Below are 14,518 nucleotides of genomic sequence, written 5' to 3'. Positions count from 1 at the left end.
AAGTAGTCTTATTATGTAGTTTACTGTGTGCACTGAGCATCCCTAAGGAGAAACTGAATTTATTTTCCCTGGAATCTGTATCGTTAGCTATAAATAACTGCCTCTGATTCTGTCCCTTTCTCACCCACACGTAAACACACCCGTAAACTCCCTCATCAGCACTTTCCTGTAGGAGTCTGCTCGATAAATAAACATGTCTGATAAGCGCCGTAACAAGACCTCTCTCTCTCTCTCTCTCTCTTCTGCCTGTGGCACTTCCTGTTACAAGACCAACAACCACAACAACCATGCAAATAACCCAAACTAACGCTAACTACAGCCACCGGTTGTGTCCTTTGAGTTATATAAAGCTGCCGCATTTTTATTTTGGGGTTGTCCATACATGGATATGAATGAGGAAGAGATATACAGGGTTTCACCAAAACATTTCGGCTTTTTGCAATAAGTGAAGTCTGATCTCAGACCTGTAGAACTGTCTAATCTTAAATTAGAGCAATGTGGTATTATAATCTTTTCATTTTTATCTTGTTTTATTGAGCCTATCAAATCTCAGGCCTCGGAAATCTGTTTTTTATTACTGTGTCTGATCTCAGACCTGAGGTATTGCACTGCTGCATTGTTTTTGTCATTTCAGGTCTAGGCAGTATCAGATATGTCTGATCTCAGATGTGCCTTGGTACAGTATATCCCTCTAGTGTCTAATCCTGGCCTTGAAACAATGTGGAATTGTAGTGAGCATATCTGATCTCAGACCTGTGTTGTGTTGGTATAGTGCATCTGTCTACTGACTAATCTCGGCCATGTACAGTTTGCGAACGATGTGGAATTGTAGTGAGCTTATCTGATCTCAGGTCTGTGTTGTGTTAGTACAGTGGATCCCTATACTGTCTAATCTGATCTCAGGTCTGTGTTGTGTTAGTACAGTGGATCCCTATACTGTCTAATCTGATCTCAGGTCTGTGTTGTGTTAGTAAAGTGGATCCCTATACTGTCTAATCTGATCTCAGGTCTGTGTTGTGTTAGTACAGTGGATCCCTATACTGTCTAATCTGATCTCAGGTCTGTGTTGTGTTAGTAAAGTGGATCCCTATACTGTCTAATCTGATCTCAGGTCTGTGTTGTGTTAGTACAGTGGATCCCTATACTGTCTAATCTGATCTCAGGTCTGTGTTGTGTTAGTAAAGTGGATCCCTATACTGTCTAATCTGATCTCAGGTCTGTGTTGTGTTAGTACAGTGGATCCCTATACTGTCTAATCTGATCTCAGGTCTGTGTTGTGTTAGTACAGTGGATCCCTATACTGTCTAATCTGATCTCAGGTCTGTGTTGTGTTAGTACAGTGGATCCCTGTCTAATCTTGGCCCTGAAAACTTTGTGAATGTGGAATTGTAGTGAGCTTATCTGATCTGGTCTGGTGTGTTGGTATAGTACATCCCTCTACTGTCTAATCTCAGGCCTGTACACTTTGTGAAGATTGTGGAATTGGTATGGTATGAAACATTGTCTGATCTATATATTGCAAATCTGTGCTGTGCTGGTATAATATGTTGCTTTTTTGTCTGATCTCAGGTTTATCCAACTTTGGTGCAGTGTGGTGTTTTAGTGAGCATGTCTGATCTCAGATCTGTGCGTGTAACTATAGTATTTGCTCTTCTGTCTGATCTCAGATCTGTGCAGTGAGTCTACAGTGTGGGCGTGCAGTGAAAATGTCTGATCTCAAACTTGTGTGCAGTGTGGTATGAAACGTGTCTGATCTCAGATCTGTGCAGTGTAACTATAGTATTTGCTCTTCTGTCTGATCTCAGATCTGTGCAGTGAGTCTACAGTGTGGGCGTGCAGTGAAAATGTCTGATCTCAAACTTGTGTGCAGTGTGGTATGAAACGTGTCTGATCTCAGATCTGTGCAGTGTAACTATAGTATTTGCTCTTCTGTCTGATCTCAGATCTGTGCAGTGAGTCTACAGTGTGGGCGTGCAGTGAAAATGTCTGATCTCAAACTTGTGTGCAGTGTGGTATGAAACATGTCTGATCTCAGATCTGTGTTGTAATGGTAAAATATGTTGCCTTTTTGTCTGTGTAGTGTGTGTACAAAGTGGGAGGGCAATGAGAATGTCTGATCTTGAACTTGTGTTGGTGCAGTGTGGAATGAAACATGTCTAATCACAGATCTGTGCAGTGTAACTATAGTATGTTGCTCTTCTGTCTGATCTCAGGTCTGTGCTGTGTCTGTAATGTGGGAGTGCAGTGAGAATGTCTGATCTCAAACCTGTGTTGGTACAGTGTGGTATGAACATGTCTGATCTGAGATCTGTGTTGGGCTGTTAAAATAGGTTGCTGTTATGTCTGATCTCAGATCTGTGCAGGGTGTGTACAGTGAGGGAGTGCAGTGAGAATGTCTGATCTCAAATTTGTGTTGGTGCAGTGTGGTATGAAACATGTCTGATTTTAGATCTGTGTTGTGCTGGTAAAATATGTTGATGTTATGTCTGATCTCAGATCTGTGCTGTGGGACAGTGTGGGAATGCAGTGAGGATGTCTGATCTCTGTATTATGCTGCTAAAATAAATACATAGCTCTTCTGTCTGATCTCAGATCTGTGCAGTGTAACTACATTATGTTGCTCTTCTGTCTGATCTCAGATCTGTGCAGTGTAACTACAGTATGTTGCTCTTCTGTCTGATCTCAGATCTGTGCAGTGTAACTACATTATGTTGCTCTTCTGTCTGATCTCAGATCTGTGCAGTGTAACTACATTATGTTGCTCTTCTGTCTGATCTCAGATCTGTGCAGTGTAACTACATTATGTTGCTCTTCTGTCTAATCTCAGATCTGTGCAGTGTAACTACAGTATGTTGCTCTTCTGTCTGATCTCAGATCTGTGCAGTGTAACTACATTATGTTGCTCTTCTGTCTGATCTCAGATCTGTGTAGTGTAACTACATTATGTTGCTCTTCTGTCTGATCTCAGATCTGTGTAGTGTAACTACATTATGTTGCTCTTCTGTCTGATCTCAGATCTGTGCAGTGTAACTACAGTATGTTGCTCTTCTGTCTGATCTCAGATCTGTGTAGTGTAACTACAGTATGTTGCTCTTCTGTCTGATCTCAGATCTGTGTAGTGTAACTACAGTATGTTGCTCTTCTGTCTGATCTCAGATCTGTGCAGTGTAACTACATTATGTTGCTCTTCTGTCTGATCTCAGATCTGTGCAGTGTAACTACATTATGTTGCTCTTCTGTCTGATCTCAGATCTGTGCAGTGTAACTACAGTATGTTGCTCTTCTGTCTGATCTCAGATCTGTGCAGTGTAACTACATTATGTTGCTCTTCTGTCTGATCTCAGATCTGTGTAGTGTAACTACAGTATGTTGCTCTTCTGTCTGATCTCAGATCTGTGTAGTGTAACTACAGTATGTTGCTCTTCTGTCTGATCTCAGATCTGTGTTGTGTTGCGGCACTATGTTGCTTTATTGTGTTAGATTTTTCTTTCTGATCAAATCACGGTGAACTGATGAATTATTGAGACACAGTAAAAGGTTTCCCATGTCTGAAGTCCTGCCAAACTCACTCGCCCACCCTCTCCATCCTGTTTCCCGTTCTCTCTCTGTCTCTCTCTCTCTCTCTCTCTGTCTCTCTCTCTCTCTCCATCTGTCTCTCTCTCCATCTCTCTCTCTCTCTCTCCATCTCTCTCTCTCTCTCTCTCCATCTGTCTCTCTCTCCATCTCTCTCTCTCTCTCTCTCTCTCTCTCACCCACACAACTACAGACACATAAATGCACTCAGACACACAAACAGAACTTCATACCCAGGGTTCACATTATTCTAGAAATCCACAGGAAACACACACCTTTCTGAAATAAAGCAGCATGTTCCTCTTCAGACATGACCCCCCTGTGCTCTTTATTCTTCACTAAGCTGCTGAGTCACTCTTTCTAAAAGCTAAATTGCTTTCAAAAAATTTTTGTTCTTTTGTTCAGGAAACAGGGGCTGGAGGGGAAAAAAATAGTTTCCTACAGCTGGCTAATGGAAGTCTGTTCTCGACACGGTGTCCTTTCATACGCACACAGACACACACACACACACACATATATACACACACACACACGCCCACACAGACACAGAAACACACACATACACACTCTCTCTCTCTCTCTCTCTTAAGAATTTTAACACACTTCCCTGCACTGAAAACTTCTAATGAAAGTCTAAGGGCAGTTTCCACAATTCCGTTAGCAAACATTGAAATTTTGCCATATTACAGTCATTTTTTTCAATATCCAGCCAATATTTACAATAAAAGTGTCAGGATGAAATGAATAGATGACTGAATATCCTACTACAACTGTTTCTGCTGTTATCTGCACTTTTTTCCAAACTTTATCTGGTATCATGTGTGTTCAGACCTGCAGGATTATAACTGTAATGTAGCACCAAAATAAATACATTAATATGTGAGTCATATTGTGTTGTCCACGCATGTTTGTGAACTGAGTCTGTAACCGGACCAAGACTCTGAACAACGTCTAAAAGTTTCCATCCCTCCCATCTACTAGCACTGCTCCACTGCTCCCATCATCTCTCAGGGTGAGAGGTAGGTACTGTATATACATCAAGACTCTTCTCTGTTCTGGCACCGAGGTGGTGGAATAAACTTCAGCTGAGTCACTGACCGCCTTCAAACCACGGATGAAGACCAACCTCTTCCTGAAACACTTAAACTAGCTCTTATTTTCCCTGTTTGTATTATGTATTGTTATATGTGTTTAAAAAAATATCCTCCCCACAGAGGAATTTAGGCTGATGCTATCCTAAGTCTGTATCCTAAGTCTGTATCCTAAGTCTGTATCATAAGTCTGTATCCTAAGTCTGTATCATAAGTCTGTATCCTAAGTCTGTATCATAAGTCTGTATCCTAAGTCTGTATCATAAGTCTGTATCATAAGTCTGTATCATAAGTCTGTATCATAAGTCTGTATCATAAGTCTGTATCCTAAGTCTGTGACTTATCCTAAGTCTGTATCATAAGTCTGTGACCTATCCTAAGTCTGTATCCTAAGTCTATATCCTAAGTCTATATCCTAAGTCTGTATCCTGAGTCTGTATCATAAGTCTGTATCCTAAGTCTGTATCCTAAGTCTGTGACTTATCCTAAGTCTGTATCCTGAGTCTGTATCATAAGTCTGTATCCTAAGTCTATATCCTAAGTCTGTGACTTATCCTAAGTCTGTATTCTAAGTCTGTATCATAAGTCTGTATCCTAAGTCTGTGACTTATCCTAAGTCTGTATCCTGAGTCTGTATCATAAGTCTGTATCCTAAGTCTGTATCCTAAGTCTATATCCTAAGTCTGTGACTTATCTTAAGTCTGTATCCTAAGTCTGTATCATAAGTCTGTATCCTAAGTCTGTGACTTATCCTAAGTCTGTATCCTGAGTCTGTATCATAAGTCTGTATCCTAAGTCTGTATCCTGAGTCTGTATCATAAGTCTGTATCCTAAGTCTGTATCCTAAGTCTGTGACTTATCCTAAGTCTGTATCCTGAGTCTGTATCATAAGTCTGTATCCTAAGTCTGTATCATAAGTCTGTATCCTAAGTCTGTGACTTATCCTAAGTCTGTATCATAAGTCTGTGACTTATCCTAAGTCTGTATCATAAGTCTGTATCCTAAGTCTATATCCTAAGTCTGTATCATAAGTCTGTGACCTATCCTAAGTCTGTATCCTAAGTCTGTATCCTAAGTCTATATCCTAAGTCTATATCCTAAGTCTGTGACTTATCCTAAGTCTGTATCCTGAGTCTGTATCGTAAGTCTGTGACCTATCCTAAGTCTGTATCCTAAGTCTGTATCCTAAGTCTGTATCCTAAGTCTATATCCTAAGTCTGTATCCTAAGTCTATATCCTAAGTCTGTATCCTAAGTCTGTATCCTAAGTCTATATCCTAAGTCTATATCCTAAGTCTGTGACTTATCCTAAGTCTGTATCCTGAGTCTGTATCCTAAGTCTGTGACTTATCCTAAGTCTGTATCCTGAGTCTGTATCGTAAGTCTGTGACCTATCCTAAGTCTGTAACCTAAGTCTGTATCCTAAGTCTATATCCTAAGTCTGTGACTTATCCTAAGTCTGTATCCTGAGTCTGTATCATAAGTCTGTATCATAAGTCTGTATCCTAAGTCTGTGACTTATCCTAAGTCTGTATCATAAGTCTGTATCCTAAGTCTATATCCTAAGTCTGTATCATAAGTCTGTGACTTATCCTAAGTCTGTATCCTGAGTCTGTATCGTAAGTCTGTGACCTATCCTAAGTCTGTATCCTAAGTCTGTATCCTAAGTCTGTATCCTAAGTCTATATCCTAAGTCTGTGACTTATCCTAAGTCTGTATCCTGAGTCTGTATCATAAGTCTGTATCCTAAGTCTGTATCCTAAGTCTGTATCCTAAGTCTATATCCTAAGTCTGTGACTTATCCTAAGTCTGTATCCTGAGTCTGTATCATAAGTCTGTGATCTATCCTAAGTCTGTATTCTAAGTCTGTATCCTAAGTCTATATCCTAAGTCTGTGACTTATCCTAAGTCTGTATCATAAGTCTGTGACCTATCCTAAGTCTGTATCCTAAGTCTATATCCTAAGTCTGTGACTTATCCTAAGTCTGTATCCTGAGTCTGTATCATAAGTCTGTGACCTATCCTAAGTCTGTATCCTAAGTCTATATCCTAAGTCTGTGACTTATCCTAAGTCTGTATCCTGAGTCTGTATCATAAGTCTGTATCATAAGTCTGTGACCTATCCTAAGTCTGTATCCTAAGTCTGTATCCTAAGTCTATATCCTAAGTCTGTGACTTATCCTAAGTCTGTATCCTGAGTCTGTATCATAAGTCTGTGACCTATCCTAAGTCTGTATCCTAAGTCTGTGACCTATCCTAAGTCTGTATCCTAAGACTGTATCATAAGTCTGTGACCTATCCTAAGTCTGTATCCTAAGTCTGTATCATAAGTCTGTGACCTATCCTAAGTCTGTATCCTAAGTCTGTATCATAAGTCTGTATCATAAGTCTGTGACCTATCCTAAGTCTGTATCCTAAATCTGTGACCTATCCTAAGTCTGTATCATAAGTCTGTATCCTAACTTTGTGACTTATCCTAAGTCTGTATCCTAAGTCTGTATCATAAGTCTGTGACCTATCCTAAGTCTGTATCCTAAGTCTGTGACATATCCTAAGTCTGTGACATATCCTTAGTCTGTATCCTAAGTCTGTGACATATCCTAAGTCTGTATCCTAAGTCTGTGACATATCCTAAGTCTGTATCCTAAGTCTGTGACATATCCTAAGTCTGTATCCTAAGTCTGTGACATATCCTAAGTCTGTATCCTAAGTCTGTGACATATCCTAAGTCTGTATCCTAAGTCTGTGACCTATCCTAAGTCTGTATCCTAAGTCTGTGACCTATCCTAAGTCTGTGACCTATCCTTAGTCTGTATCCTAAGTCTGTGACCTATCCTAAGTCTGTATCCTAAGTCTGTGACATATCCTTAGTCTGTATCCTAAGTCTGTGACTTATTCTAAGTCTGTATCCTAAGTCTGTGACTTATTCTAAGTCTGTATCCTAAGTCTGTGAAATATCCTACAGTAAGTCTATATCCTAAGCCTGTATCCTAAGTCTTTGACCTATCCTAAGTCTGTTCAATAGGTCATAAGTCTGACCTATTGAACCAGTGTTAATGTATTCACTGAGAGAGACTTTAAAGCACTTTATGTTGCTCTGGATAAGGGCATCTGCCAAATGCCAGAAATGTAAATGTTTTAAATCCTGTCCCCTGCTGCACTACACACATCCGCTGAGACTGATCTTACTGACGGTAACATGATCAACCAAAACATGTTATAGAGCTTTTTTTGTGTGTCTATAAAAAGTGTGAAAGCATTGTATATAATTTGCTTTAAATGTCAGTTAAATCAATTATGATATTAACACAACAACTGAATTTTTTCTGTATTTTTTTCAGTAATTTGTTTCAGATGAAATTAGAGCCAGTTTGTGTTTCCTTTGCATTGTATAGATACACCATATACAAACAATTTAACGGCTAAATACTGGCTAGCATAATCTATAGCCTGTACATCAACAGCAAAAAGTTTCACCAAAAAGCACAAAAAGGCTGAATATGAAATTAACAAGAGAAATCGGACCTTCTCAGTGTACCGTACCTTGGCTTTGTCTTCGGCTGGTTTCTGCGCTTCTTGTGTTGAACTTTCTCCTGTCTCAGAACTGTCATCCTCAGACACTGCAATCAATCAACATGCAATCTATTAGTCGAACTGCGTTTAGTAAACACAACCATAAAGAAGACACTCATTTATTTGCTTTCCATCAGAAAAGCTCATTAATCTTACTCGATTTGCGTGCCTTCCTCGCCAGTGCGGCAGCTAGCTCGTTTTGTACCTGTGAACAACAGGAAATATGTTTCAGCTAGAAGGAAACAGAAACACTCGTGGTACTGAAGGTCAGTAAGGAGAAAGTGCATGATGCAGTATTTAAGACACAAACACAAATGATGAAAAATGCAAAAAGCCCTCACACTGTGCAGTTCCTTCTTAATGGAGAAGTGCTGTAGAGTTTCCCCTGAACAAGACTTCAGAGTCTGCGGAGGATGTGGATGCGTCTTACCGCAGGAAAAACTTTTTTTTTTAATGATTAAAAAGTTAAAAGCTACAAAACAGCCCAATCATGCAGTGCTGATTGCAGCCAGTGTGAGGAATAAAACATGAGACATAGATGCTGAGATCAGGTTCAATCAGCCAGAAATGTACAAAAAACCACTACTTTTGACTCATTATAGATCAAGCTCTAGTGTTACACAGCATGTGCTTTTCCAGATAACAAATCAAACAACAACGATCCTTTTGCTTCTGGTATGGAAAGGCTATGCAATGATGAGCGGGGGAACCGGGAGGATATTTCTGGAAAAAATAAAAATAAATAAATAAAATGTTCGATCTGTCTGAGTGTATACGAGATGATACTTCTCCTTTCGGCTTTTCCCTTCAGGCGTCTCCACAGCGAATCATCTCTCTCCACCTATCCCTATCTTCTGCATCCTCAACACTTGCACCCACTAGCTTCATATCCTCATTTATTCCATCCATATACCTCCTCTTTGGCCTTCCTCTTTGCCTCCTTCCTGGCAGCTCCATGTCCAACATTCTCCTACCACTATACTCACTCTCCCTCCTCTGAACATGTCCAAACCATCTTAATCTGGCCTCCCTAACTTTGTCCCCCAAACGTCCAACATGAGCTGTCCCTCTGATGTACTCGTTCCTAATCCTGTCCAACCATGTCACTCCCAAAGAGAATGTGTTATGAGATGTTATGTTATGAGTGTATATGAGATGAGTTATGCTATGTTATGATATGTTATGTTATGTTATGTTGTTATGCTATAAGCGTATATGAGATGAGTTGTTATGTTATGCTATGCTATGCTATGCTATGCTATGTTATGTTGTTATGTTATGTTATGTTATGTTATGTTATGTTATGTTATGTTATGTTATGTTATGTTATGTTATGTTATGTTATGTTATGTTATGATATGCTATTTTATGTTATGTTATGTTATGTTATGTTATGAGCGTATATGAGATGAGTTATGTTATGCTATGCTATGCTGTTATGCTATGCTATGTTATGATATGTTATGCTATGCTATGCTATGCTATGTTATGTTGTTATGCTATGCTACGCTATGCTATGTTATGTTATGAGTGTATATGAGATGAGTTATGTTATATGTTATGTTATGTTATGTTATGTTATGTTATGCTATGTTATGTTATGTTATGTTATGTTATGTTATGCTATGTTATGTTATGTTATGTTATGTTATGTTATGTTATGTTGTTATGTTATGTTATGTTATGTTATGTTATGAGTGTATATGAGATGAGTTATGTTATGCTATGCTATGCTGTTATGCTATGCTATGTTATGATATGTTATGCTATGCTATGCTATGTTATGTTGTTATGCTATGCTACGCTATGCTATGTTATGTTATGAGTGTATATGAGATGAGTTATGTTATGTTATGTTATGTTATGTTATGTTATGTTATGTTATGTTATGCTATGTTATGTTATGTTATGTTATGTTGTTATGCTATAAGCGTATATGAGATGAGTTGTTATGTTATGCTATGCTATGCTATGTTATGTTGTTATGTTATGTTATGTTATGATATGTTATGAGCGTATATGAGATGAGTTATGTTATATGTTATGTTATGTTATGTTATGTTATGTTATGTTATGTTATGTTATGTTATGTTATGTTATGTTATGATATGTTATGTTATGAGCGTATATGAGATGAGTTATGTTATATGTTATGTTATGTTATGTTATGTTATGTTATGTTATGTTATGTTATGTTATGCTATGTTATTTTATGTTATGTTATGTTATGAACATGACTGATGTCTGCAAACTGCAGCCTCGCTTATTCATAGCATTCTTTATTATGAGTGCTATCTCATTAGTGCTGGTGATGTGCTCAGTTCCAGAAAAATACCAAAGAATCCTCTTTGTTTGGATTTGTTCGCTGATTGAATACCGAAAACGAGAGCTTCTACAGATTTCTCTCTTTGACAGACAGAGGATTATCCCTGCTAGCTCGTTTATACCAGCCGCCCTCGCACACACCATACACTGCGGATAAAAAGACTTTCACTCTGGCTTAGGTTTAGTCTTATATATAGCACGGTTCGTGTGAATAATTGGGAATGTAAAAGCTGTCATGTGGACCGGGACGGTGTGAGACGACCTGTAGGAGGTGGTGTGAGTTCAGTTGCACTGAAACTGTTGATCAACACAATTGATACTCATGTACACATTTCTTCAGGAATTTAAAGTAAGCTGTGTGTGTGTGTGTTTTAGCCAACGACGTCATTAATGTCCACCACACGTGTAGTATGATCGGCAGGGGAACTTTGTGAGATCCAGAGGAGACAGGTGAGGTGCGTTACTGCACATAATAGCACCAAAAAATACAGAAAAGAAGAAAGTCCATATGGTTGTGTGCTCCAAAAGACCAACAATGCAGAACAATCCCACTCAGATTCGGACCACAGTGAACGTCTCCAGTGAGAAAACCTCTTCAGATCTCGATCTGGGCCGTACAGACCAATGAGACGAGAGCGTTAATACTCTGTGGAATGAAATTTAAGCCAGAAATGTGCAATAGTTCTCTACAGTTCATACATTTATATATTATTACATATCTATTTTTAGGTAGAATGTTATTAGTTTCTAATATTACAGCTGCAATGTCTGAGCTTAAAGGTGCAACCTGTCACATCCTCTCTGTACTCTTTCTCTTACTGAAAAAGCTTGCTTGGAAAACTAGATTTATCCGGAATTCTGATGCTCTTCACCCAGGAGCCAAAGAATCGGAGCATATCTGAAGAGAATTTATCATGTAATTTACTGAAATGACCCGTGTTCAGAAATCAATACAGACATTTGTCATGGAAAATTGACACTAAGCAGCATTTTCATGCTTAACTCATCCGTCTTCGCTCGCAGTATAGCCGAGCCTGTCGCGTCATGATAAAGGTGGATGCTAATAACGTATAGAACGCGTGCGTGGAAAAGCAATGCGTCTCATTTATCAACGTAAATAGGGACAAATTCCCTTCGTAAATCGCTCGCAGGAACGAATTACTATTCATGAAAATTCGATTTAGTTAGTTCGTTCATGTTCATATAGTAAAAAAGACCTTGTTAACGTTTACATGCTAACGTGAAACAGCTTCGGATCTACAGAGTGTGATACTCTGACTCCATACCCAAATTTACACTGACTAACACATCAAATCAGTTGTTTTCTTCTATTTAAACACACACATTTAACTAAAAATTGAATAGCTTCTTATCACAGAATTGAAAAAACAGCTAAAAAAAAGCCATAGATAGATTTGTGCGAAAGTAATGGCACCCCATGTCTATGATGGTTGACATGCTGCAATGGCAGAGCTGTATTAACATCCCAAAGAAGGTGTTTTTTCAACATTTAATCAACATTTTTCAGCTCTCGGTACTGCTTTGTGGTTTTATGCAGCTTTATGGTGTTTTGTAGAGGTCATTAATGTAAATCAGCTGTATCCATGACAACATAATCAGTAAAAAATGTCTGTTTGCCAGTTATAAGCAAGTGAAAATGCTTTCTGCATTTTGGCAGACACCCTTAGCCAGAGCAACTTACAATTGATCTTATTTTTATACAGCTGAGCACTTTAGGGTTAAGGCCCTTGCTCAGGGGCCCAGTGGTGGCATCTTGTTGGATCTGGGATTCACAAAACTCACAAAATTCTGATCAATAGTCCAACGCTAAGATACCACATCCCTTATGATATAAAACTGTTCGAGGAACTTTGGTAAACTTCTGTTTTTGTCGTTTGATCTGAGCTGAAAACATTTACCAACAACTCTACTAAAAGATTAATGAAGCCTCAATCACCTCCTTGACCACCAATCAGGTCAGGGGAAGAGAGAATCAAAGAGATATCAGAGACACAAAGCCTCCTTCTCATCACACTCAGGATTATTTCTAAATAATAAGAAATAAATCTGTTTATATTAAGATTTTGTGTAACTTTTATTTGAAAACCATAAAACTTCTGAATTCTGTCTTCCGATTGTTCAGGAGGTGCTGATTAATGCTCTCTAACATCTCTAAAGCATCTCTGACAATAGTGCTGAGTGCAAAGTCAATCACAGGTTTATTCATTTATTAATACAAGCCTTCGAGTATACAGTCTTTTGTTTCTATAGCAACAACAAGCGTCGACATGGTGATATTCTCAGGGCATTTTTGTAAGGAGTCTCCACTGCCAGCACTTTGATTTTACTGATATGGGAAAGTTTTTGAAATCGAGGGCTTTACTCTCCGATGTCACCCAGATGAGGATGATGTTCCCTTTTGAGTCTGGTTCCACTCAAGGTTTCTTCCTCATATCATCTAAGGGAGTTTTTTCCTCGCCACAGGTGCCTCAGGTTTGTTCATTAGGGATAAATACAAATAAATTTAAATATAAGTCTCATATTAATCTTGAACTTTTTGTTCTATATCTCTTATGTTCTGTAAAGCTGCTTTGAGACAATGTCCATTGTTAAAAGTGCCATACAAATAAAATAGAATAGAATTGAATTGAATTTAAAAGCTCTTATTAAAGAGAAGAGAAGAGAAGAGAAGAGAAGAGAAGAGAAGAGAAGAGAAGAGAAGAGAAGAGAAGAGAAGAGAAGAGAAGAGAAGAGGGAATGGCTGTTTATAGCTGCTATAATGTGAAGGGTTAACATTTTATGTGTATATAAATGTAATGATAAATGGGGAAACAGTATGGTATGTCATTTAGTAATAATAATAATAATAATAATTAATGCTGTAAATAAAGACAGCACTTGCTGCCTTTATTGCTGCACTTGAAAGCTCCTTTATTTCTACACAGCACATATGTGTGTGTGTGTGTGTGTGTGGTCAGTGCAGTGTGATGGAGCTCTGCTACATGACAGTATGAGATAAGTACGACTGATCTCTGTGCCACAGGGACACGAGGGCACGATAACATGACAGATGGCCCTCCTTTGGGTTTAAATGGCAGCCACAAGCTGAACTACATAGATATTGAAGGATGGGGACAGAGATCATTCTCACACACACACACACACACAGTAGAATGACGATGTACAGTGATGAGCACAGTGAAGTTAGAGGTAACACACACACACACACTCACCGTGGACGTAAGCCTTTCCAAAGCTTTCATCTGCAGAATTTCTCCGCAGATATCCCGCTTTCCTTCGGGATCCTCTTCGGGACTGGAGAAAGAAAAAGGCAAACAAACGGCAAATCAAACAAAAATGCCATCTAATACACTGGGGCAAATATAACACACACACACACACTCAGGGTTAAGGCCTCAGCTCTGTACTGCCCCCTCCTGACCAGAGGTCTCTGTACTCCAATCTCAGCAGGATAAACCTCCACTAGCCATTTATCTCCATTCTGACAGTTTATACACAATCGCTTGACTCAAGCATCGGTGAAAATATCAGTCCACCTCCACAACAACCCACAGAGACCTTACTCTACACCAGGATCAACTGCCTAGCTGTTACAAGAGGACAAATCACATTAAAGGAAAAGAAATGAAGACAGAAGGACTACTGAATGGCTGTTCTGCTTTATAAGAAGTGACAAAAAACAGAGCAGAATGTCTCAGACATGACAAACCTCTCTCTGCTGTGGATTTGTGTCTTACTTTATGCATGGGAATCTGAAAGTCTGACAACACAGTGACAGGAAAGAGCAACAGCCAATCAGAGGAGCTTTAGATTTAAAGAGTAAACAAAGCATTAGCATAAAGCATAGGATAAAAAATGGAGTTTTTTCCTGAACAGATGAGACATTTATTATTATTTATAAGACACTAGTGAAGGATTCACATCTGATCGATTTCC

The 14,518-nt window shown here is 38.8% G+C and overlaps 1 protein-coding gene across 1 annotated transcript in view; it reads right to left on the bottom strand.

Moving 5' to 3' along the window:
* rapgef5a (Rap guanine nucleotide exchange factor (GEF) 5a) overlaps positions 1 to 14,518 on the bottom strand; it is a 106,372-nt gene that overhangs the window by 54,111 nt on the left and 37,743 nt on the right. The window contains exons 6-8 of the mRNA XM_058377928.1: positions 13,795 to 13,876; positions 8,393 to 8,441; positions 8,207 to 8,283 (exon numbers count right to left, since the gene is read on the bottom strand). Coding sequence (XP_058233911.1) covers positions 8,207 to 8,283; positions 8,393 to 8,441; positions 13,795 to 13,876 — 208 coding nt within the window. The remainder of the gene's footprint in view (positions 1 to 8,206; positions 8,284 to 8,392; positions 8,442 to 13,794; positions 13,877 to 14,518) is intronic.

The sequence above is a fragment of the Hemibagrus wyckioides genome, linkage group LG24, assembly GCF_019097595.1.
Source record: "Hemibagrus wyckioides isolate EC202008001 linkage group LG24, SWU_Hwy_1.0, whole genome shotgun sequence".
NCBI classification, from domain to species: Eukaryota; Metazoa; Chordata; class Actinopteri; order Siluriformes; family Bagridae; genus Hemibagrus; species Hemibagrus wyckioides.
The sequence above is the reverse complement of the archived record's forward strand: the minus strand, read 5'-3'. Positions and strand labels throughout refer to the sequence as shown.